The sequence below is a fragment of the Hevea brasiliensis genome, chromosome 1 (genome assembly GCF_030052815.1).
Source record: "Hevea brasiliensis isolate MT/VB/25A 57/8 chromosome 1, ASM3005281v1, whole genome shotgun sequence".
NCBI classification, from domain to species: Eukaryota; Viridiplantae; Streptophyta; class Magnoliopsida; order Malpighiales; family Euphorbiaceae; genus Hevea; species Hevea brasiliensis.
In genome coordinates, this window is record NC_079493.1 from 10,510,205 (window position 1) to 10,535,890 (window position 25,686).

The window sequence follows — 25,686 nt, forward strand, 5'->3', positions numbered from 1 at the left end:
TTTTAGTATATTATCTTAGATTTAATTTCCCTTTGGTTTCACCTCAATTGGAATTATGTAGCTCAAGTTATGAGCATTTAACCTCAGTGGACTCAAGCTATCTAGATTCAACACTTAATACACAACATCAATCCATTTAATTTCTTTACCAAATCATTAATGTTTATGAACAAATGCATATCAAATAATCATAATAGCATTAAATAGGTTTCATGCCATGAAAATCCTAATTACATAAAACCCTAACTCTTACATTCCAAATTCAATCAATTTCAAGTTCATAAACCATGTTTACTACTTCATTCAAAACTAGAAATCAAGTTAATTACATCAAAACTCAAAACTCCTAACTTCTACCTCCACAACCTAAATTCCCTTTCTTCATAACATACATGATTTCAATCAATTTCCATATTAATTTCCACAATTAAACTTAAGTTCCATAAATTCATAACTAACTAAGCTCAAATTATAACTTACCTCAATTGGCCAATACTTATTCTCCACAAATCTTCCAAATTACTTTGAATTCTTACTTGTTTTCTTCAATACAAGGTTTAATTCAAGGGTTTCTCTTAATTTTCTATGGAAATTATGGAGGAATTTAAGGGTTTTGAGCTTAGAAATGATGCATCAATGGAGCAGATGGAGAGAGTGCATGGCACATGAAGGAAGAAGAAGAAGAAGATGAAGATGATGGTAGGATGATGTATTTAAATGAGATATTTTACTCAATTAATTAATTTTTTTCTTATTTACAAAATATCCAAATATTTATAATTATAATTTTACTTATAATTATAACAATTCAACAATTTCTTCTATGTTCCCATTAAATTTTCATGCTTATTTCAATTAATTAAATCTCATTCTAATATATCAATCTCACTTAATTTAATTGACATTTCAATCAAAAGTCAACCTTTCAAGTAAATTGACCAAAATGCCCTTCATCTGGTTATAGTCTATCTTTTTCAATAATACCAATTAAGTCGATAACCTGATGGTCACTTCAGTTATTATTCTGCTTATTTTAATTAATTTTCATCTCATTTTTAGTTCTCGAGTTGGCTTTGAATAATACTATTCATAGACCAGAAATAGTACTATTTGAAATTCTCAGGACGTTACACCCAGTGTTTCTCGGTTAAGTATAGTTGTATCCAAACCCATATTCCTAATCTTGTGGAGGTGGAGACACAAAATTTGACTCATCCCCCTCTTCTTCATATCTGTCTTCTCCTCTACCCATGCCCAAAAACCCAGGGTCCTCATGTTGTTGTTGAAAAGCATGAGAACCCTTTCATACATCCACAAATATTCTTGGTGCATTGGATGTCTCTCTACTAACCTTAAAAGACTTTTTGGGGCATTTTGAGGATTCTTCTCTACAACTTTTGCTTGCTCTCTCCCAAGTAGTAGGTTAGCGGGTAATGTTCTTATACTCTCATTTTTAGGTGGTGCACCAGTTAACCTTGCAATCGTCTTAAACCTGGCATTTTTCGAAAGCAAACAAGAAGTGTTGAGCACACATACAGTTCACATGAGATCACATGAACACAAAACATATTATAAAACATAGCATGCAACAGATACACATCATAAACATAAAGGGACATAACCTTAATGGACATGTATTTTCCTAACTCTGCTGGCCGATATACTTTCTTTCATTTCTTGCTATAACCTTTACTAGCATCTGGGCCTACTCATCTAACTTAGAGCTTTGATACCAACTTTAGAATGACCCAACTTAGAGGCCATTACTAGTGTTAGGGAATGGGTCAGCTTTAGATTGCCAAAACCTGTAACAAGCCTAAAAACCTATCAAAACATTACTTTATTACATAAACCAAAACTTGTAACTCATAATTAATTACACTTTAGCATTTTTCCATCATAGCATAAAACATTTCTTTTTAAAGTGGCTCATAATTTTGAACCTTTTCATAACATTTATAAAAACGCTAAAGTGTAATTCATCCATTCATACATAATTATAAAAAAGTGCTTAGAGATTAAGGTAAACATATAGACCATGTTGTTCTAACATATCCCATACTGTCCATACATAAAAACCAAGGACAATATCTAACCATTACAGTTGCATTTCCACTATTAAACCTCAAAACATACATAACAACTTGCTAAGCTTTAACTTTTTGCTATCCTTTCTTAAAGACGTCTCTAATCCAGCAACATTTCACGTGGGGTTAAGGGAAAATGGTAAGCTTTTAAAAGTTTAGTGAGTAAACCAATCGATTTCATTTATCATATTTTTTAATTCATGCATATGCAATGTATCAATCACATAAGTTATGTTATGTGTAATAAGATAGACTTGTCATTAGTGATTTCTAAAAACCAAAGTACCTAGCTCATAAAGATGCTCATTTAGACTTCCTCTTATTACACATAACATAACTTATATGCCCAGCTTATAAAAAAGCTCCCCGGGTCTTCCTCTATCATAAATAGTGAGCCAGGGGCTTATTAGGCCTCACTTGGTCTTACCATATCATATCATGCATGATCAATACATATTCATAACATATCCATAGCATAGGGAAAATCAGTGGGTCATCCAACATCTATTGAGCATCAACAATTAACTATGCTGCGATGCAACACATTCATGTTCTAGATATGCAACACATTCATGTTCTAGATATACAACCCAATAAAATCATGAAATGATGCATGTGTGGTCATGAATTTAGTTACAATTAATTAAAGAAGTTATCATTTATTAGGGTTAGTGTTACTCGCCTTTTGTAGCTTATCAAACACTAAACTCGAACGGTAGCTATTCCCTTCAACCTTGGCTTTTTGAGTCCTCCAAGTCTAATCCTATAAAGGACAAACCCTAATTAGTTAATTAGATCTCCTAAACTCTATACACACATCATATAACTTATTCTAGGTCTATTTGAAACACAAAAATAGGTTTTAGAGCCTTAAAGCAAAAAGGGAAGAAGGGTAGGTAGAAGCAACTTTGGCCGCCAAAGTCTTGAAAGTTAAATGCCTTTAAAGGCAGCAACTACTTTTGCTATCAAAGTGGGAAACTTTGGTTGCCAAAGTCTTAAACTTTAAAAACTCTCAAGAAGTAGTAGATACTTTGGCTACCAAAATAATGATTTTCAATAGTAGAACCTAGGAATTTCCTGAATTCCCAATTAAAATTTTGTAGAAAATTTGCATTTTTATAACCCATCACTTATGTCTAAAGCTCCAAAACTCAAAACAAACATATAACCATGCAATAAACTCAACTTTTAACTCTTTCATACTAAAAAACTCAACATGCATTCACAACATTTCTTACATCAAGAACAAATTATAATCAACCATCAAGATTTTTAAACAAAGGAATTTTATTTTCAAAAACTTAAAACTCCATTCAACACATGAAACCAATCCAACACTACACTAACTTTAGGAAATCTAACACCTAACATGCAATAACCAAAAATCAACTTGCATTTGCCACATGCATAATCTACTTTCAAAATAAAATTGAAAATTTTGATACTTCTCCCACTTTCAACTAGAAAGATCCTTCCTTTGTTCATAAAAATTTCTTTGGAACTAAAAAATTCTAGAAATCATCTTCTAAAACTCACATGCAAGTAGGAAGAAACTTACTTTTTTGAAGATTTAAACTTTACTCTTTAAAGCATGAAATTCCCTCACTAAAATCTAGCAAGAACACATCCAAAAGATAAAAAAAAAATGGTTCAAAAAGGAGAAGGAATGGAAGGAAACAGAGACTTGGGGTATAAATCATACTTGACAATGAACATGAGAAAGTTTTGTCAAATTTTCGTCTGTTGGGTCTATTTATACCCACTGATTCTTAGGCACTTTCGACAGCTAAAAGTCCTACTTTTCCAAAAGAAACTCTACTCCCCTTAAACATACCTCTAACACTCCAACCTTCGCTAGACATACATCCAAAACTACTATTACCCCATCCACTCATCCTCGAAACCCTAACTTCTACCGATGTTCCTCCCTAAGGTAGGAACTTTCGACACCAGAACTTGGTGTATGTTACAATAATCTTCTTTGCACTAAATCATCCAATCTATAAGATTAGGTACTTTAAGATGACACCATAGTCCAATTTGGCTTGAACCTAACTTCACATTTAGGCATATTACTATTTATTTACTTTGTATGAGTACTTAGTTTAGACTTCATGGATCATTTGAATAATTTATGTATTTTTGTTGTTAGAATTATGGCTTAGTGCCTTTTGTAGGGCTTTGTTTACACATAAATATAACTACCTAAATTCCACAGTTAAGTTTTTATATAATGGTATTTTGGATCCTATTTATACCATACTTTTTGGACAAGAAAAGAAAATCCTATTTCTTGTTTTTAGGCTATCTTGAATGTAAGAAAAGGTTTCAATAAGGGCTTTCTCACATCAATTTTGCAAAGGAATTAGTAACCAAGTTTTTGAGTTTTGGTTTTCTAAACTTACTATATTTAAAACCACTGAGTGCACTGCTTCTTTGTTAAATAGATTTCCTTAGGACCAATAGGTGACATGGTATTTCAAATGATTGTATCTTATATTGGTCAAATAAGAACCTTAGTATGGTTTATGTTATTGCAAATGAGTTTCTTCATGTTTTAATTTTCCATTTGTTATTATTGTTGTTATACTCTTACTTGTCCTTGTATGCACATTTATAAAGTGAATAAAAGCAAAGTAGTTTAAAACTCTCTATTTTATTATTGTTTGAATTCATCATTTATTGTTTTTGGTGTTATATATCTTTACATCTAATGTATAGCTCAATTACATTATCTTTTCAGGTTTAGCTTTATTGCATATGCATAGTGGATCCCCTAAATCTTATCAAGAAGTGGCAATGGCACCTAAGGAAATGATTCAAGAGGCCTTTGATTTTTATGAATTTGCTGAAGCTGCATATACAGTACTGTGATTTAACCATTTAATCTTAGTTCATTATTTATTCTTTATACATATGTTTGAAAATTACTACAATCTATTTTTAATATTTGCTACATGGTTTAGGGTCCATTGCTTGATTTCGGAAGACATAATGTCTTTTTTCCATGTGCATGGCTCTACAGGCAAGGGATTTTGACTCCATGGACTCGTAACAGGTCATATATCCCTTAGTTAGTTTGCTTTATGCACATATGTAAAATATGATATAATTCTATACGTGTTCACTTCTTATTAGTTTGCCATTCTATATAGGCTATTCTATATAGAATCAACATAGTAAGATATAAATTCTCCGTTTTGGTATGATGGTTAAGTTTGACTTTTATTGCTCGAGCATGATTAGATTTTTTTAATTTCAATAGTGAGTTTGGATTAAAAGGAGGGTTGAGCTTTTAACCAGAGGACCTAGTTATGCCTTTTAGGTTATGTGCAATAGGGTTGAGCTTTTAACTAGAGGACCTAGTTATGCCTTTTAGGTTATGTGCAATCATATGACAACAAGAACACCATTAGAAAGTATGCAACTCTAATACTTTAGAGTTGCATATTAAGAATTTCAGTTCACTAATAAATGAATCTTTATGTCCCTTTATATGTCTTAAATTTCTTTAATTACTAAGTAGTAAGTTTAGTTTGGACAACTAAATAAATGGGGTAGCTATGGGCATTGTTTCACATAAAAATGTATATTTCATGCACTTTGCACAGAGAATTTAAAATTTTATTCCAAAATAAGTGTTGTATTCTAGATATAAGAATAGTGGGGAACTTTTACGCTAAATCATGAAAATGAAAAAAAAAATGCATATAATAACATATCTTTCTCAATTGGTGTGTTTATGTCTTTTAAATATTTATGCATTAATATATAAGATATTTGTATGGTCAAATTAATGATATAAGATTCCTTTATTATTTTCTTAGGCGACCCATACTTACTGGAGATAATTGGTGGCGAGGTCATGCTGCTGCCTTTTTAAAATATGTTGATTTGCCGCCAGAAACACTTCGACAAGGTCGTGTTTGTCAGGTAAATTCATTTTAATGGTGATCCTAATAGTTATAGTTGACAGTTTGACAAGAGTTCATTTAAGGCTCTGAACATTAAAGGGCTTCACTTAATCTTGAATAGATCTTATAGTTCAATTTGTTTATTGTACATGCAAATTAATAGTTGTAAAAGCAAACTTTTTGCATCTGTATCTTTTAATAGCTTTACCTGTACTTATGGTAAGTAGTTTAAAAATTATTAAACATTTGCTTTTTTATTATGGTTTTATATGTGAGTAGATGACCATAGAAGTTTTGTACATTTGAATGTCTAGAAAATATTATACTAACCACAAAGGGTATATTAGAGAAAATAAATGGGTTCACCACTCAGATAAGCTGAGACATTGATTATGAATGAAGGTTTGATCCCTAATTAAAGGACTTAACAATCTCACTTATCCAAAGATGCGTTTAGAATTTATGCAATAGAAACCTAGATTAGCTTGACCATTACTAACATTATCCACTAAGTTAACTTTGTAAATTTAATCTTATTTTAACAAATTAACACCTGTATTATCAGTCAAGCATACAAATATGCAATTAAAGCAATAATGCATAGAAAAACCGCATAATCAAAGCGTTTAAAGTACATTACATAAGCTAAAAGCATATTTAGAGCATATAAAGTTACTTAAATGAACCAAATGAAAGATAAATGCACCTAAGGGTGCAAAGTTAGCAATTTTAAAATTTTCATACCTAGGGCTTCATGCAATTTATAAACAATTTATTCTATTGCATAAACACATGGAAATACATAATTTTGGTCATAACAAATTATGTTTCAATTGCTAACATGCCTAATTGCCATTAAGAAACAAAACCCCTAAATTTAACAAACTAAAGTTTAGGGAAATTTACCCCTTAGGAGCAAAATCAAATTCAACGCAAAATCCGAGGAGTGGAGACCACCAATTATTGGTCCTCTAGCTTGTCTACACAAGCAAAGTAATCAAAGCTCCTTGAAGCAACCAAAGCCCTTCCTTACTCTTCTCTTAGGTTCTGCCAAGATAGGAAGTAAGGAGAGGTTTAGCCTTTTCTAGGTTTCGAGTGTATAGAAGTGATGAGAAACACTTTCTCAATCTTAATTCAAGAGTAACAACTTCTAATGTCTCTTGAATCAAGCAAGAAAGGAAGAAAGAGATTTTAGCTATGGAGGAGAAAGGTAGGTCGGCCAAAAGGGAAAAAAATGAAGAAGATCACTCTTGTCTTCTTTCTTTTCCTTTTATTAATTTAAATTTACTTAATTATAAATAAGTTTACAAGTGTCCAAATTTGACTTAATTTCAAAATGAGTTTTCTAACTCTGATTTGACCACTTGTCAAACTTAGGTAATTAAGAAATTAAAATTTTAATTAATTAGTACAAAAGAAAAATACTAATTAACATACACTTTCTCTCTCCTTTGGCCAAGTCAAACTAAGTCAAATTAACCAAATTAATTTCCTAAATTAATCAAAATTAATTTCCTACCTTATGCTTAATTAATCAAGTTTATATTTAAACACTTTAAATATTAACTTGATTACTTCCATAAATAAATTTAGTTTCAAGTCATGCTAGAGATTTTGCAATCTAATTACAAACTAAATATATTAATTTAATTAATTAATTAAATCATTTAATTAATTAATCAAATTCATTTTGTTTTAATCACATTGCTCTTTTGATTGTGACTTACTAGGTTTATTACTAATTGACAATGAGAATAATATTAACTCTTTAATATTATTGGAACTATTCCATACTTAAAATAAAATTCCCTTTAGTTCTCAAAAATCATGGTTGATATCTAACATAATGTACCATAACTACTCAATTAGTTATAAATTATACCTTAATTCAAGAACCTTGATCATACATACCATGTACTAAAATCTCTCCGTTACAAAATCCAGATTCTAGCTAGAGTTAGGGATCATATCAAACCCTTATTACTTAGAATCATATATCCTCATTTTAATTCTAATTCTTGATTAATGAGACTTTCTAGTCAGAAACTCTTTTCTTACTAAGTCTATATGTCCTGACTAGGAATTGACTTATCAAGAACAATTTAAATAGACTTAGGATGTTATCCCTATTTACTTAGGGTAATGGATCCCATCTTGACTAACACCTATCTCTATATATAACTAATCGGAGCTAACACATGCCCATATACTCATACATAGTACAAGCGTGAAAGCAGTATCAAACTCAAATCACCTATATACAAGATAACTATGTTATCTCAGGTCAAGGGATTATATGCACTATTATGATCTATATGATAATGTATTGACAAGAGTAAACTCCATGTACATGTCATATTCGTGTCACTAGTTCAACCTACATATCTCATAAGTGTCCACCATGTTTGTCATCTGGCATGAGATTTACCATTCCAACCCATTAGTATCTTATACTGATCCATGGAAAAAAAACAAAAGTGACAATCTATACAGATAAATCATATCCAATGAGGTATCCTAGATTGTGGACTAAAATTTATAACGCTTGTACTAGATTGTTCTATCACTCATATTTTTAATGCTTTATGAATAGAATATCTAACAAGTTATTCAAGGACATTTTTAATTAAATTTAAACCATTTAAATTCAAATGAAAAGGATATATGCCATTAAAAAGGTAATAAATATTTACAAGGTACAATTTCATAATATACTCTAGGGCATACTACTAACACCAAAGGCATCAAATTAAACAAAAAGGCCAAACTAGGCATGCATAAATCATGTTTTCCAATAAGAGGTCTTTTGATAGTGGTGCACGCCCCTTAATAGGGTTCTATGCTTCTCACAAAGAGACATATGCCTTTTTTTGTGTGCATGATTTTTGGCTTTTAAATTTTTTTCTTTTTTACCAAATATTACATATATGAAAGCAAATGATATCCTAGAGATGTTTATTAACATGTTAGAGAAGTAATAGATTATTAAAAAGCTTGAGATTAAAAGTCTAAAACATGTGAAAGGATTTACCAATTGAAAAAGGGCTACAACCATGAGAAGTGGCTCGTGCCTTTTGTAAAAAGGTTGTTTATTCATAGTAAGGGTGCACACCTCTTATATGGGTGGAGGGAAGTTGCATAATACAAAAAATGAGCAAAAAATATGGAAGAAAAGAAAAAGTGTATGTGCTTATAATATGGGCATATGTCTTTTTTGGTTTAAGATATACCCTTTTCAAGTTTCTCATAGTCAAACTAAATCCAACATGCCTCTAAATATTCGACACGTGCTAGAACTCAAAAGACAATAGTATAAGAGATTAGAGAGCCCTAAAAAACCATATTACTTAGATGATTAGCCTTCCTTAAAAATAAAAGGGGAAAGAATTTCCTCTAAAATGATGAACCAAGAGAATCACTTTCCCATGCAAATATTTTCCTACCCTAGATTCTCTCTTTTTGTCTTTCTTTTACTTCTTTAATATATCTTTAACTCATTTTAACTTTTATGAACTATTAACTAGAGCCTAAATGACATAAATTTGTGAAACAATTTGAGAGAAAATTGCAAAAAAAAGTCCCTATATGGTAAGAAAAATGCCTCTTTTTATAAGCTAGTAAGAGTTAATAGGTATTCTCTAATGGTTTAAGTCTATTTTACACTATCAACTTATCCCTAAATAGCATTTAGGGACAAGAGGATAAAGACAATGAATTTTAAAAAACCTCCCATTAACTTAAAATGCTCACCATACAACACACACCTTTCTAAGCCTATGCATTAGGCATATCTTTAATCATTAATATCTCCCTTATATTAGTTTGAAACCAACCAAGTCAAGTATCTCTAAAACTCTTCTAATTTCTATTTTAATGAATACCATCTCAAATTCCATTTATAACTCCAAATATAATCAAAAAATGGAGCAAAGTTCAAATCTAACCTGACAACTGGAGATAACATTTTTGTCTCCACTTTTATTTTGTCTACTTTATTCTTTCCCATCCTTCATCAAAATTAAACATGCGATCCATCAATGGAAATCTTTAGTAGAAATTCTTAAAGATTAGGAGATATAGCCAGAAGAAGAATAGTTATTTGTGTCTTTTAGGGTCTCTATATCATTTTCAATCCTTCAAGTCATGGTTTAGTTCTTTTGATACATCATCTTAACTAAGATCATTTTTATTCTTAAGTATAATACAAAAAAACTTAGTAAGATATCATCATTGCACCAAAATGGAGCAAAAGTCTAGTGCTTGCAATTTGCTTTCACTTCAGAAGAATTATGAAAACAGTGAGTTTTTTAAACAAAAAAAATTTTTGTACAAAGTGCGATAAAGCATAAAATAAACACATAAGCAATAATATTTAGATACCAACAAAAGGATAAAAGTAAAGGATACTTTTTGGACGTGCCCTTTCTTTGCTTCTAAATATCTATTAGAATTGTCTAACATGATAAGTTGTAGGGACTTTTTGTAGTCCATCAATATGGAACTTTCTGCTTTAGAACTTTTAGCCTAAAAAAGCCACTCACTGAGACCTTTTGTTTCCTAATGGGATGGTTTAATCATGAATTTTCTAGTCTTTCCAATGCTACTTCCTTACTTAACCTATTAACCTAAAAATACTGCACATGATGGTTTGCAACATGCTTGAATGAAAGCGTATTACATCAAGTGACAGATAAAAAACTGAAAACATGGAAAATAAAAAAAAAAAGGAAATATAAATTTTCCATTCATTATACATCCAACATAAATATCATGTTGTAGAGAGAAAAATATTAGATGGATATTTGCTCTATACGCAGGAAGTAGAGCTAAATTAGAGCATCATCGGCACCACCACTAACACCACTGGCACCATTACAAAGGTAACGCTAAACATTCAAATTCTTAATTTACAACACCTTACATTTTAATAAAGCTTAAGCTAGTTAGGTGCAATACCCTGTTTGAGTTTTGCTCTTTGAGTATCTATTTCTCCATCAACAACTTTGTAAACCATAACTTTCACACCAAATCTTTTAAATCTCTCTTCTTTCACTTTTTTCACATCCTTATTCCTTGGACTTAAACTTACAACCAAAGAATCTGGCTCATTACTGGAGTAGCATTGTTGTAAAAGTTGTAAGTCCTCAGCATCAATCATCCCTTTCATTATACAGCTAATGCAACTTGATTCATTAAGCATATGATTGCCTAAAAACCTTTATAAGTTCAACTGAACATCAAAGCTTGCATCCCAGCAATCAACTTTAAAGGAAAACTATTTGCTAGATGGATCAAATTGATTAAGAATTAAAGGTAACTAAAAGAAATCCCCATTACCAATAAGTAGCATTCCACCCAATACCTCTTTTGGTCCCCATATCTCTCTTACAATGGATGTAGGATTCTTAAACATATTTTCATATTTGCAAAAATCATTCTAGTCTCATTTAAAATTAATGCCTTCACTTGTCTTCATCTTTTACAAGCACGACTACTAATTACAATCCTCTCTAGCAAAGTTCTATAATCATCATTTCCAATTCCAAAACCTATGAACAAGTGAAGTGTTCTCCTATTAAGATCAGACATAACAACTCCAATGGAGGTTTTGACAAAAACCTTAGATAAGTCATGAACCTTTTTTAAAACATTGATAATAAACTTAAGCAAAACTGATTTTCTAGTGATTGTAAAACTAATAATAAAAATAAACATTCGACAACAAACATGATTTATTATATATTGTTGCTCATTGATGCATTTAAGTATGGGTTCACAAATTTTCTTCTTATTCTTGGTTATGTACTTACAACCAACGTTTTAAGCATATTTGGTCGTTTTGCTACTAGTTTTAGTACTAAAAGTTATGTCAAACCCATAATTTCATTTTATAATACCCACATTTTGCATAGACCAATAAAATTGAAATGAAAAGCACACATATGTAAGTGAATTCATCACCTAGAATGAGAACCATCATTTCTTTTGAGTTTTTACAATTGCCACATTTCCTAAACTAAGGATTTGATTTAAAAGTATTGATACGCACATATTTTGTTACGCATTTGTAAACTTGAGTGTAAACTTGAGTGTTTTTCTTTTTTCTTTTAAAAAGTTAATGTTAGTTTTGGCTAATATGGTACAACATTAACCTATATGGTATGATATCTTAGTGCCAAGATTGATTATAACACTTGTACTATTATATAAAACCCTCTATTGAACCACCGTGCTTTTAACATGATGTGTAATCATTTTTTTTTTTCAATAATTAACACTGGACTAAAACTGATGGAAATAGGTGCACAACCATTATGCAGAGGATAAGGGAACGACATGATTTTAATTGTTTAGAACAAAGTTTTATATGTATTATAGAATCACACTTAAATGAAAATTGATTTTAAGTTCCTTAAATTCAACTTTACCAATTAACTTCTATGTTTTCAAAACAAAAGTAGTAATGGTTTGTAGCAAATTATACTATGATGGCTTTTAAAAAATTTTCCTATTGGCCCATTTTGATTTTCTTTTTTAATGAATTAAAAATATAAATATGCTTGGATTTTATTTTCTAAGTTATAATTAGTATCTCGCTTTCTCATTATAAAAATAATGAGATAAGATAAAAGTGTATAATTGATTTGTGTTGTCTTGATTACACAAATATGAAACATTATTTCATTTCTTGCATCAAATGCACCTTAATAACAATGTTTTGTTAGTTAGTAGAAACATGTAAGCAAATGGAAAAAAGATTTTGGGTGTATGTACTGATAAAAGGATTTCATAGTTTCCAAAAAAATTTTTTGAGAAATACAAAATTTATTTAAATTTATTTCCATTTTTCCAATTTTAAATATTTTGTTGCATAAGTACAAGTTATTGGGTGCAATTACTTCAAAGAACATGAACTTCAATTCTTATATTTCCATTTCTATGGAAAAAATGCAAGAAATGTGTACAATTATTGAATTTAGAAAATACTAAATTTGGAAAAATAAGGAAAGTATATTATGGAAATTGCACCTCATAATGGCTAATGAATATATTACTTCCATGTTGGAATGTGTAGCTATTGGAATTTTCACATGCTATAAGTTATATTGTTATTTTTTATTAATTCTTTTGCACATGTTCTATTCTAGGAAAAGTGTGAAGCTGCGTATTTCATTGTGGTTCTGCATCATCTACAATGTATAGTTATTTCTATACGAGGAACTGAGACCCCTGAAGACCTTATAACTGATGGATTAGGAAGGGAGTGCCTTCTTTCTGTCGAAGATTTGGATGGGTTAATAAAGCATGTCCTCTCTCTCTCTCTCTCTCTCTCTCTCTCTCTCTCTCTCTCCTCCCCCACCACATCCCCCCCCCCCCGCCCCCTCTCCCCCTCCCTCCCTCTATTCCCCCTATTTATTTGTTTATTGTTGTAGCAGATATGTTTCTTAGCTAATATATCATAAAAATGTTGGTTTTGTGTCGATTTCTCAACATAAAGAGTTTAGCAATATTAAGTGCCAAGATGGATTTTCTAGTATATCATAAATGCACCACCACTTTACTATTATCATACATGCTAGCATATTAGTTCTTAGAGTGGCATGACAATATAATCACTACTACAACATATCTCCTTTAAATAAATTTCTTTTTTCATTTGAAAATTGTTGATTATTATGAAATTCTTTTGATATATTTTTAGTTATTTATTTATTTATTTTTGGCTCTTATGAAAAAAATTGGTGCTTGAATAAATATTTTATTATTCTTATTGCAGTAGCAATCATATTCACCCTAATGTGAAGGAAAGTGTGCAATTATCTTTCCCACACTATGGTCACTTGGGTATAGTTGAAGCTACTCGGGATCTTTATATGCAAATTGAAGGAAATCCAGGAGATAAAGGTACTTCATCTCGTTCCCCCATTCTCTCTCTCTCTCTCTCTCTCTCTCTCTCTCTCTCTCTCTCTCTCTCTCTCATAGCTTTCTAAGCTAAGCATTTTAGACTAGATTATTTTAAGACCATATTTTAGCTTGCAGACATACATCTAGTGTTCTTTGATTAGTGACCTAAACCCTTTACTAGTACTTCACCATAAATAATCATGTATGAAAAAGGATATGAGGTTTTTGAATTCCCAAATGGTATCCTAAAAAAGGTGAGTGTGACACTTACAAAATGGTGTGAATTTGTAAAACACAAACATTTGATATTTTACTAAGATATTTTTGGAGGATCTTCAAAGTTCTTAAAATTGCTTCTTCTAACAACATTACTTGCGTGCTCTAATTTTCTTTTGATAATTAACATATGCCCTTAGGATTAATATGTACTAATTATGAAGCACTCAGAATAATAAATAATTTGTCACTAGAGAAGAGGTAATATTTCAAGTCTTGAAGTTTTTAGTTTCACATTTATATATAGTCATGCTAGCAATTGAAAAGTAATAAAGCAAACAACTTGTATCTTAAGCATGATGAAGGCTAAAAACCATTTTCTATGAGTTTGATGTAGAGTTTAGTTCTTTAGCATGATTGAAAAGGACAAGTACCATTCTATAGATTTGATTCTTGATGAATTAATATTGTTGTAACAACCCAATTCAAGACTTTTACCAACACTAAAGCATTGGGAGGCATAATGCCACTAGAACCTAGGGGTGAGCAATCGGTTCAAACCGAACCGAACTGAACCGAACCGAATTAAATTATCAAAACCGAACCGCCAATTTTAGAAATCGAATCGAACCGAAATTAGTGAAAAACCGAATCAAACCGAATCGCTTTAATTCGGTTCGGTTCGGTTTAAACCGATCGGTTTGATTTTTGATTGATTTTTTAATTTAGATTTGATTTTCAAGTTATTTGGTCTAATTTTAACTTTGGTTTGAACCTAATAACCATTAATCAATGAAATTAAATAATTAATATATATAAAATTAAATATAATTCATAAATTTTCTATAAAAATAAATTAATTCAAAAATCGATTCGGTTCGATTTAGTTCGATTTGACTATATAAATCACTATTTTTTATCTTCAAACCAATAATCGAAATTTTTATAAATTAAAACCGAACCGAACCGATTAACTTTTAAAACCGAACCGATTGAACCGAATTGAATCGGTTCGGTTCGGTTTTTCGGTTTGAACCGTATTGTGCTCAGCCCTACTAGAACCCAAAGCAAGTTTGTCTATAACCTTCTTTTATCTTTATAATTATGTTGGATGAAACCCATAAAACTCTATTTGTAAAGTATTATTTCATTTATCATTTCCCCAATTCATTAACAGATTCCATTCCCATTTCATGTAACTCATTTCATAGGGCCTAGGCATAGCTTATCATTTCTTTCATTTACATTCTTTCTTTTAAAATTGGAATCTATGTGAGTGGGGCCTTTATATTCCTTTGCTTTCATTAGCTACTTTGAAACTAATATATTTACTTGCAATTTAATAAATCTCTTTTATATACCCTTATTACAAAATATAGAAGGAAGCACAATGCCAAAATAACTGAAATGTTACATGTGTGAAAAATAACTCCATAAAATGGTAAAAAATACATAAATTTGTTCACATGAAACCTTGGAGCATAATTATCTAAAATCTACCGACTACTGCCTTATTCATATCCTTGAAAGGGATAGACAAAGAAGGGGAGTAAGTATGTAAACTTATTGAAAAGAGAATTATAGGGGAAAGGAAACCTGTTGACAAACACACTTCGAACACATGAATGCGTCACTCTCATGAAGGTTCCACAACACAAATAAGTTACAATAAGGTAGCTAGATCACAAAGGTTCCCCATCCCATAATCATATCATTTGTCTAATATGTTGGCCTATTAAAGGAGCTCTTCAGGACTTCCTCCTAACATTCATACACAAAATGGATACCAAAAATACAGAAGTCATGACTTACCTCAGGTGGATCCCATAATCCCTAGTATCTGGATGTCCCGACATCCCTTTTTCCTTTTATACAAATGAGGACATTACATGTTTGCCTTTACTTTCCTTTCCCTTTATTTTTACCATTACAAACCATTCAATCATCCATAGCTACCATACACAATTCAATTATAATATGCAACATCTTCATGAGTTAAACATTTAATATAATTATTCATACATTCTTATATGCAGTATATCTAATCAAAATAGTTGAATGATGCATGAGTGCAATTGCATAGAAAAGATACCACAAGAAAGCATTTTGTAATTTCTACTCACTTGAAAATCAACCCCTTTTCCCTTGACACTTACTTTTAATTAGGTCACCTTGCTTTAACTTTAGGCCTTGAAACTCTATCTCTAAGTTTATAAATAGTAGTATACAAAATATATTTAGTTAACTATTTTATTCGAGTTGGATTCACTTTACATTTGAGTTATAAGTGACCTTCGATAGCCGATCACGTACAACTTTGGCTACCAAAGTTGCATGCATAGGCTCCCTACTATTTAAGTTCTTGTTTATGTAGTTTAACTACCAAATATTAATGTTTTAGCCACGGAACCTTCATTTTTCAAAAACCTTACTTTAAGTTTACTCTCTATTTTACTCATTTCAGCATTCCAAAGCAGAATCCTCATTGTTTTCTTCATTTAAATCTATTTATACTTTGATGTTTTCATTTAATTGCCTTTACCCTTTTTAATCAATTAATTCATTAAATCCCCTAATAACTAATGTTTCCTCTAAAGGAAATCCTAAAATTTTTCTTTCTTATTCTATTATTCAAATTTTTAAATTCAAAGATCATATGTATAGGAGATACTTATTGATATTCCTAGGGTTTCCTATTTTTGTGTCTCCTTTTTCTTTACTTGGAAATTTCCCTTTCTGGTTTCCCTTAGGAAATCTTTAGGCTAAAATGTATTTTATGTTTCTCTTATTTTACAAGGTTTAGAGAGAAAGGGAGAAAGGATACAGAAAAGGGAAGAGAAAAGGAAGGATAGGGGAAATGGGAAAGTTCTGGATTGTGGGAAAATGGGTTCTAGGAAAATATCTAGGTTCTTTCCTTTTTTTATTATGTCTCTCCATGTTCAGTAACCAAAGTTAAGCGTTTTGGTAGTTGAAGTTGCTTTATCACCGAATGTCCTAGAATCCCAAGTGTAATTGATTAGTTACTATTCTAATTAATATTTAGGTTACTCTTTTCACCTTGTCATCACTCATTCTATGTTTCTAGTTACCCTACTCCAAGAGAACATTCAGTCTCCTAAAAGCATATTATGGCCTACACAAGTGAAAGGTATTACAATTACCTTAAGAATTTTCTTATTCTGAGAATTTTAAGATAATATAAGTTTTTAGTGCATCAAAAGAGAGAAAGTGTATATATAAGTGACATCTTGATTTTACAATGAACTAATTTTAGAACGCAAATATTTATTTGAATTTGACTTCATGTGCATTATCAAGATTTCTATATTGGCAAGGCAAAGAATTAAGGAGATCTAAATTATAAAGTTTAATAGTAAGTAGGTTCAACAGTTACAACATGTTGATGGAATAAAGTGAGGTTGAGTGCAAGTCTCCATTTTGACAAGAGTGTTATTTTTAAAGAGACTATGCTAAGAATGCTATCAATTTGTGTTTCTAGCAATAGTAAGATGTTCTCTCTACATCTAGCTCTCACTTTCATAACAAGAGGTGGGCAATTCAATGTAGAAATATACAATAGTACAAAATGACCAATACAAATGAATTATAAGAAAAATAAATAATTATGAGCCCTAACTCAGGGACATGCATAAATTCAACATTAATGGCTTAAATTATCAATCTTAGCATGATCATATTTGTGTATGAATGCCAACCATGCCAATGCTTTCATTCCCTAGATTTTACCTTGATTGTAGTGCATTTCTAAGATCAAATTTTAGGAAGAGAGATAATGACCTTGCCCACAAAGAAGCATCACAAGCTTGCACTTTGCTCTCTAATTTATTGCTGGAAAGTGCACTTTAATGCACTAAAATTATGCTAAACACTATAAGAAAATACTGGAATTGCAATTCAAATTAAAAATAGATTGCCTCCATTTCTAATTAGAAATGGAGATGCAATTGAATAGAAACTAAATTTAAATATTGAATTTAGCAACAGATTAGAAACATAATTGAAATAGACAAGAGTTCATGGCTAATTTTAGTGCCAAAAAAGTTAACACTAAATTTAGAAATAGATTAAAAATGAAATAGGAATGGAAATTAGAAATGGAAATAATTTTGTCTCTAAAATAATTTGCCTCACAATTTAGAAACAAAATAGAAATGAACTCCTAAATCCATTTCTATTTTAGAAATGGACTTGGAATCCTTTTTTAAACTATGGAGATTGAAAAAAAAAAAAACTCCAAAATTTAGGAGAGTCCATTTGTTTTTAAATTGCAAAGCTTAAGAAAACTTTTAAATTTTGAAACAAACTCCATAATCGATTTCTATGCTAGCAACAAGTATGATCCAAATTCGAACTATTATTGGTGCTTAGGCACTAGGAAGCATAAGGTCATCGGAACCCATAACAAGCTTGACCTTAAGCTTTCCTTTAACTATTTTATAATATGTCATTATAAATATTTAGGTGAGACTTTATTTCATTTATCATCTCTCCATTTACTAATAGATTCCACTTTCATTTCATGGAGCTTATCTCATAGGCTTAGGCAAGGCTTTCCATCATTTTCATTTTCATTCTTTTCCTTTAAAGTTGGAATCTATGTAAATAGGTATTTCTATTCTCTTATTTTTTTATTAACTACTTTGAAAACTTTATATTTTCTCATAAAATCTTAATTCTCTTTAATATAATGTGATTATAGAAGTGCAGTAGCAAGTAAAGTGCCAAAGTAGCCAAAATTACACAAGTCTTAAATAGCTTCACAAAATGGTACTAATTATACAAACTTGACTTCATCAAACCTTGGATCTTAATTATCCAAAATATACTAACTTATGCCCTTACTTATGTCCCTTGAGTGGAGATTCCACACTTTATTCTTAAAGCTAACTCGATGCCTCTTCCTTGGGTTTTTAAAGGTCCCTTAGGCAAATCCCACATCGGCAAAGCACGAAGATGGTCTTGGGTTCAAAAAGTAATGATATATAAAATGGGGGAACTAATCACTAGAGGCACCTTTTGGTAGAATGGCCTGGAGAGTTGGAAGAACTCCAGGGTTAAGCATGCTCACTTGAGAGAAATCCTAGGATGGGTGACCTCCTGAGAAGTTCTCCATTCCACCTATTGGACAAAACCATGAGGCTTATGGCCAAAGCGGACAATTCTTCTAGTGGTTGGAGCCCAATCGTTACAATTGATATCAGAGCCACTCGCGTGTCCTCTTGGGCAATGGTGGGGCAAACCTCAGCGAAGACGCTGAGTCCCGAAAGGGGGGCAAAAAGGTCCCTTAGGCAAATCCCACATCGGCAAAGCACAGAGATGGTCTTGGGTTTAAAAAGTAATGATATATAAAATGGGGGAACTAATCACTAGAGACCCCTTTTGGTGAAATGGCCTGGAGAGTTGGAAGAACTCCAGGGTTAAGCATGCTCACTTGAGAGAAATCCTAGGATGGGTGACCTCCTAGGAAGTTTTCCATTCCACCTGTTGGACAAAACCGTGAGGCTTATAGCCAAAGCGGACAATTCCTCTAGTGGTTGGAGCCCGATCATTACAGTTCTTGGCTCTAAAGTCTTGGTGTTATAGTTACTTTCTCTTGAATCTCTCCTCTTATTATTGATACCTTTTAGTTATTGGTCATTTCCTTAGATTTTGGGTTATAAATTCCTTGGGCCTTCTATTAGTAGGGTCTCATTAAAAAGAGTAAGAAATAAAGGAGAAGAGAGAGAAGAAGGAACCATGTAGGAAGATTGTAGAGAAAGGAGAATTTTGGAGGAAATATCTCCTGCATTATCCTTTTATTTTGGTTCTGCCCACTTAAGTGTTTGGTAATTGAAGTTGTGCACCTTCAGCAGCCGAAGTCTTTAAAGACACGGGGCATTGCAAAAGGACCTAAAGTTTGTTTATAAACTATGTAGCTTGCAAAAAGGTTTAAAAATTTAAAACTAGACTTCAAAATTTGTTTCTAAATTAGAAATAGACTTAAAGTCTATTTCTAAAGTGTAGAATTTGAAAATTATTAAGAGAAATAGCCTCCATTTTTTAAATTTAGAGATGGATTTTAAAATTTATTTATAAATGTAAAAGCAAATTTTGAAATCCGTTTATAAATTTTGAACTTTAAAAATTATAAAAGAAAATATCCCACTTATATATATTTTTTTAATTTAGAACCATCATGAAAATCTATTTCTTTTGCGTTTCAAATTTAAAAATAAATTCTTGAATCCGTTTCTAATTTGTGGAGGAAAAAAATTTTATCTTTTATTTTAATTAGAAATTGATTTTGCAATTTGTTTCTAAATCACATATAAAAATCTTTCTCCATAGTTATTTTACTCATTCTTTTATTTTTCTTTTATCTTATTTTCTTGTCCATGTCTTTTCATTTTGTCCCTCTTATCTTTAATTTTATTCTCTTTTTTTTTTCTTTTCATTAATATTTTTTTTTCCATTTCATTTTTCTCTCATTTCACTATCTCTTCCATCTTCTTCTATTTTTTTTCTTTTATCTTCCACTTCATTTTTCTCTCATTTTTTCTTTTTCATTAATATTTTTTTTATTTCATTTTTCTCTCACTTTCTTTTATTTTATTTTTCTCTTATCTTTCTTTTTTTTTATTTATAACTGTTTCCCATTTTAATTTCATTAGTAATTTATTTTTTAAACAATTTTATTATAAAATATTTATGGTAAATTTTTTATTAATATATTTTATTAGTAATTTATTTTGTTAATATTTTTAAATTGATTTTTTTTACTAATATTGTCTTTTTCATTTAATATTTTTTAGTATCTTTTATTATAATACATTAATGATGATTTTATTTGTCATTTTAATTAGTAATTTTGTTTTTAATATTTTTATATTTACTTTTTTAATAATATTAGTAATAATATTTCTATAACATGTTTTTAGTAGTAATTTATTTTTTATTTTTAATTTATTATTTTATTAAATTCACCTTTTATTAATTAGAAATGGAAAATGTCCACTTCTAAACATAATTTTTTAAACAAAAATTTCTTATTAAAAATAAAAATGTATTAGAAATGAAAAAGAGTTCACTTTTAATTCGAAATACATTAATCTCTTTCTTTGATTAAAAATAGAATTAGATAAGAAATTGTTTCCATTTCTAATTAGATTAGAAATGGTTGGTATTTTGTTTCTTATTTATTTCTAATTTAGAACTGACGAAAATTTTTATTTCCATCATCATTGGCAACGAGGAAATTAGAATTGAATTTTTTTCAATTTGTAAATCAAATTACTAATGGAAATCTTTAATTGAGAAACATATTATTCCGCTTCTAAACTGCTTTTTTCTTGAAATGGGAGAGGGCTCTCAAAATGGCTTTTGTATTACAAATAGAATACATAATAAAATGCCCTTATGAATTCACCTCTATTGCCATGTCTGCAAGTGAAGCACTTAGCTTCAAATTTGCCTAAAAGCCTTTATGGATGCACTGCAATCATCTCATATATGGCCATGTGTAATGGCATGTAAAGTGTAGTTTTTGGTAGTTAGCAAATGAGGGAAATCAACTTCCCATTCCAGTAGCTAGGCCTCCTTATTAAGCCTAACAAATATAGAAAAAAAAAAAAGGGCATGGGTCTTGGCCCATTGTGGGTGGACTCAAGCCCTTTTTCTTTCATCTTGTACTCACATATGGTGGAACTAACTTTATTCTTAGTTACTTTAAGCTTTATACTTAATAAATAAATTATGTCATCGGTGCGAGTGCTTGATGCTATATACCTATTAGGATAATATAGCGTCTCAACTCATGTAGTATAAAGTAGCTACAATATGCGGTAAGTTGTGCCCTAGATAAACTATTACATTCATATCTCTTTCAATCTCATTTATCAATTCCTAAGTTCAAAATTATTGCTTTATCACAAAGATAAATATAATTGGTTGGCCAATGAGCACAAATTAATGTGACCATTCCAAAGATCTTTCTCTTCTCCCGATACTCCTAAAGTTAATTGAACTCAACTTTTTATGAATGCCTCACTAGATGAATCTTACATAGTCCTTTGGTAACATGTTAAAATAGCAAACATTAAACTAACTCTTAAGCAACTGATCAGAGTCATGAAGGTATAGGGTAAAGGTTACTTATAACCTATAGGGTCTCACACAATAATAACTATAAATCTCACAAACACGTGTTATGAATCACATACTATGATACTTTCTCCTTTCCATGGAGTGTATGTCTACAAAATAAATATTGTACAAATGATAGTTTATGTAAAGGTTTTGGGAAAAATATTTTTCTATCGTGTGAATATGAGAACAAAATGAACTTTGTATCAATTTTTAAAAGGTACAAAGATATGGAACAAAGGATAAAGATATCCTTTGTATCTTAACACCCACGGCCCCCCCACCCATCTCCCCCCCTCCCCCCTCCTCCTCCTTTAAGCCAATGGTGGAAGAGACCGAAGCTAAAGCTTGTGTCTATGTTTGTCAAATAACTGACATGCAAGAGGCTTAGTCATGATGTCTGCAATTTGGTTATCGGAACTAATGAAGTGAATCTGAATGGAGCCTTTTTGAACTTTTTCTCAAACAAAGTGATAATCAAGCTTGATATGTTTCATTCGAGCATGAAAAATTGGATTGGCACTCAAATATATGGTGCCTATGTTATCACACCATAAAACCGCTAAAGTAGTACAGGCAAAACCAAGGTCATGTAGCAAACTGTTAAGGCATAACATTTCTACAATGGCATTTTCAAGAGCTTTATACTCACTTTCACTAGATGAACGAGTAATGGTAGTTGCTTTTTAGCCATATAAGAACTAAATTTCTACCCAAATAACTTGTAAAACCTACTAATGGAATGACAATTATCTGAATCATCACCCCTATCACTATCTGAATAACACTGCAGCTGCAAAGTAGAATCCTTGGGGATAAAAAGACCTTGATCATGAGTATGCTTTAAATAATGAAGCAAATATTTCACAACTTTCTAGTGTTTAATAGTAGGATTATGCATGAATGGACATAATTTTTTTACATTAAAAGCTATATTAGGGCATGTGACAGTGACATACTAGCTATAATCCACCAATAACTTGGTGATATAACACAACATCCTCAAAAGTGTCGCATGAAGTTATAGTCAACAGTGGGGAACTAGCCATAGGAGTGAAACAAGGCTTACAATCAAACATTTGAGTCTGATGCAATAAATCATATATATATTTTTATTATGTAAGTAAAACACCCGTGGAGTGGAGAGAGATTAGGCATTAATGCCAAGGAAATAGTGCAAGCTGCCAAGATCACGAACTAAAAACATAGGCTTGATCACTGCAACTTGTATTCATGTGAACAGGTGATTAAAATATCATCAATGTAAACCAGCACAGACAAATGAACAGTACCATTATTGGGAATAAAAAGAGATCAACTTAAAAGGATTGAGAACCAAAAGTAAGTAAAAATGATGTCAGGCGATGATACCACGCTCGAAAAGCCTATTTCAATTCGTAAAGTGATCTTTGCAATTGACAAATATAATCAGGGTGATTTGAATCTACAAAGCCTTAAGGTTGAGTCATATACATTTCATGCTCAAGAAAACCATGAAGAGAGGAATTAGATATATCCAGTTGTCGAGTTGGCCATTGATACATTGTTGGTAAAGAAAGAACAAGCCTGATTGTTGTCATTTTAACCACAACACTAAAAGTCTCGGCATAATCCAGCCCATTTTGTTGAGTGTAACCTTGGCAACTAAGCAAGCTTTAAATCAATCAATAATCCCATCTGCCTTTAATTTGATATTATAAATCCATTTATTGCCAATTACATTTTTATCCGATGGTTAAGGAATAAGATTCCAGGTTCTATTCAAGAGTAATGCACTAATCTCAATTGACATTGCATTACGCCACTCTTTATACGGCTTAGCTTAAGGTTTATGTTCATGAGTAAGATAATTAATGGAACGAGTGGCTCCATTTGCTTGTCTCTTCTGCATGGTTGATGCATGTAAGTGCATGGGATGTATTGAGGTGCGAGCTAATTGGGTATAAGGAGCAGGCAGCGGTGGGAATCGTTGTGCTTTGTTGAGAAAAGTCAACAAAAAGATTTAGAGAAGATGCAGGTTGATTGTTAAAAAGGGAAAGAGGATTCAAAATTGAAGTGTAACAGTAAGGTAGAATGGATAATGAGAAGGAAATAGAATCAAATATGTGAGATGGAGACAAGAGAGCTGCTGTCGTTCGAGGTTATTGGAGAGAAGTAGTTTGAGGATTGATATTTGGGATAGTGACAATGGAAAGAGATGGTGATAAGATGGATGGTATTTGTGGTTGAGTTAAGGCAGTTAAAATGTAATTGGTTCAAGATGTAGATTCAATGCTGTGATGATAGGATGATATTCACTCCCAGTGTTTCCATATTTTATGGCATCGAATTTTGCAGAAGAGAGTGGATGCCCTACAACTTAAAGTTCATCAGTTAAAGTCTTAACACGATGTAGATAATCAAAATAATAAATCATTTTCTTCAAAACTCCCAATCCTTACCGAGAAAAGGAAGGAGCCATGACAATAACATCTGATCTTTCTGAAGCCAAGTCTCATATTCAGGATTGGAGACTGATTCTAAGGTAAAGGAATTCATAATAGTTTTTGGTGGTACAATAGTAGTTCCATCAACAAATCCTTACAGCTTCTGATAGTTTAATTAGGAAGTGAATTACATTTTCTAAATAAGATAACTTTTAGTATTTAGTTTAATTTAGAAGACATGATAAGCAGAGGTAGGAGATGAAGAAATAGGAAAAGAAAGTGCTGGGTAGTTTTGGAAGAAGTGACATTAGAGGAACTCATGATTACAGACATAGAAGTTTAGCTTTGATACCATGTAAGGTTTTAGGGAAAATGTTTTTCTTTTGTGTGAATATGAGTACAAAATGAACTTATATGTGATGTTTACAATAGGTGCTTTACAAAGAGTCAGATTATAAAATCAATTTTTAAAAATATACAAAGATATGCAATAAAGAATAAAAATATCCTTTGTGTCCTGATAGTTTAGACATTCCCAATGCCTAACTTTAAGGTTACTTGTCTACTTTTTACATATCAGAACTCATATATGGAATTTAAGATAGATAATATGGCTTAAATCACTTACGGTCAATGTAATTATTTTCAATGACTCCATATGCTCATTTCCATGTGGGCAACATTAGTGTTATAAGTTTGAGCTTGTTATAAGTTTGAGCTCTCATTATTATCGCTCAAATAATAAAAACTTATAAATGTCCCGTCTTCATTCACCACTAAATGTAATAAAGGCAGCTGCTTGTCTAAGAAGACTAATCTCTTTATTTGTCCGACATATTTCTCATGTTTCTAATTTATGTACTAAACATAAATATAACATTTCCCATTTATGTCTTAATCATAAATATGCATATATGTTTTCTAACAAAAGCAATTAGGTATCAACCACATTATCGATAATAATATCATGTTCGTGAACATCATGAGAAAAGATAT

General features: G+C 31.0%; 1 protein-coding gene across 1 annotated transcript in view; it reads left to right on the plus strand.

Moving 5' to 3' along the window:
- LOC110658595 (uncharacterized) overlaps positions 1–25,686 on the plus strand; it is a 51,953-nt gene that overhangs the window by 16,153 nt on the left and 10,114 nt on the right. The window contains exons 5-9 of the mRNA XM_058152620.1: positions 4,831–4,952; positions 5,054–5,145; positions 5,915–6,020; positions 13,150–13,295; positions 13,779–13,906. Coding sequence (XP_058008603.1) covers positions 4,831–4,952; positions 5,054–5,145; positions 5,915–6,020; positions 13,150–13,295; positions 13,779–13,906 — 594 coding nt within the window. The remainder of the gene's footprint in view (positions 1–4,830; positions 4,953–5,053; positions 5,146–5,914; positions 6,021–13,149; positions 13,296–13,778; positions 13,907–25,686) is intronic.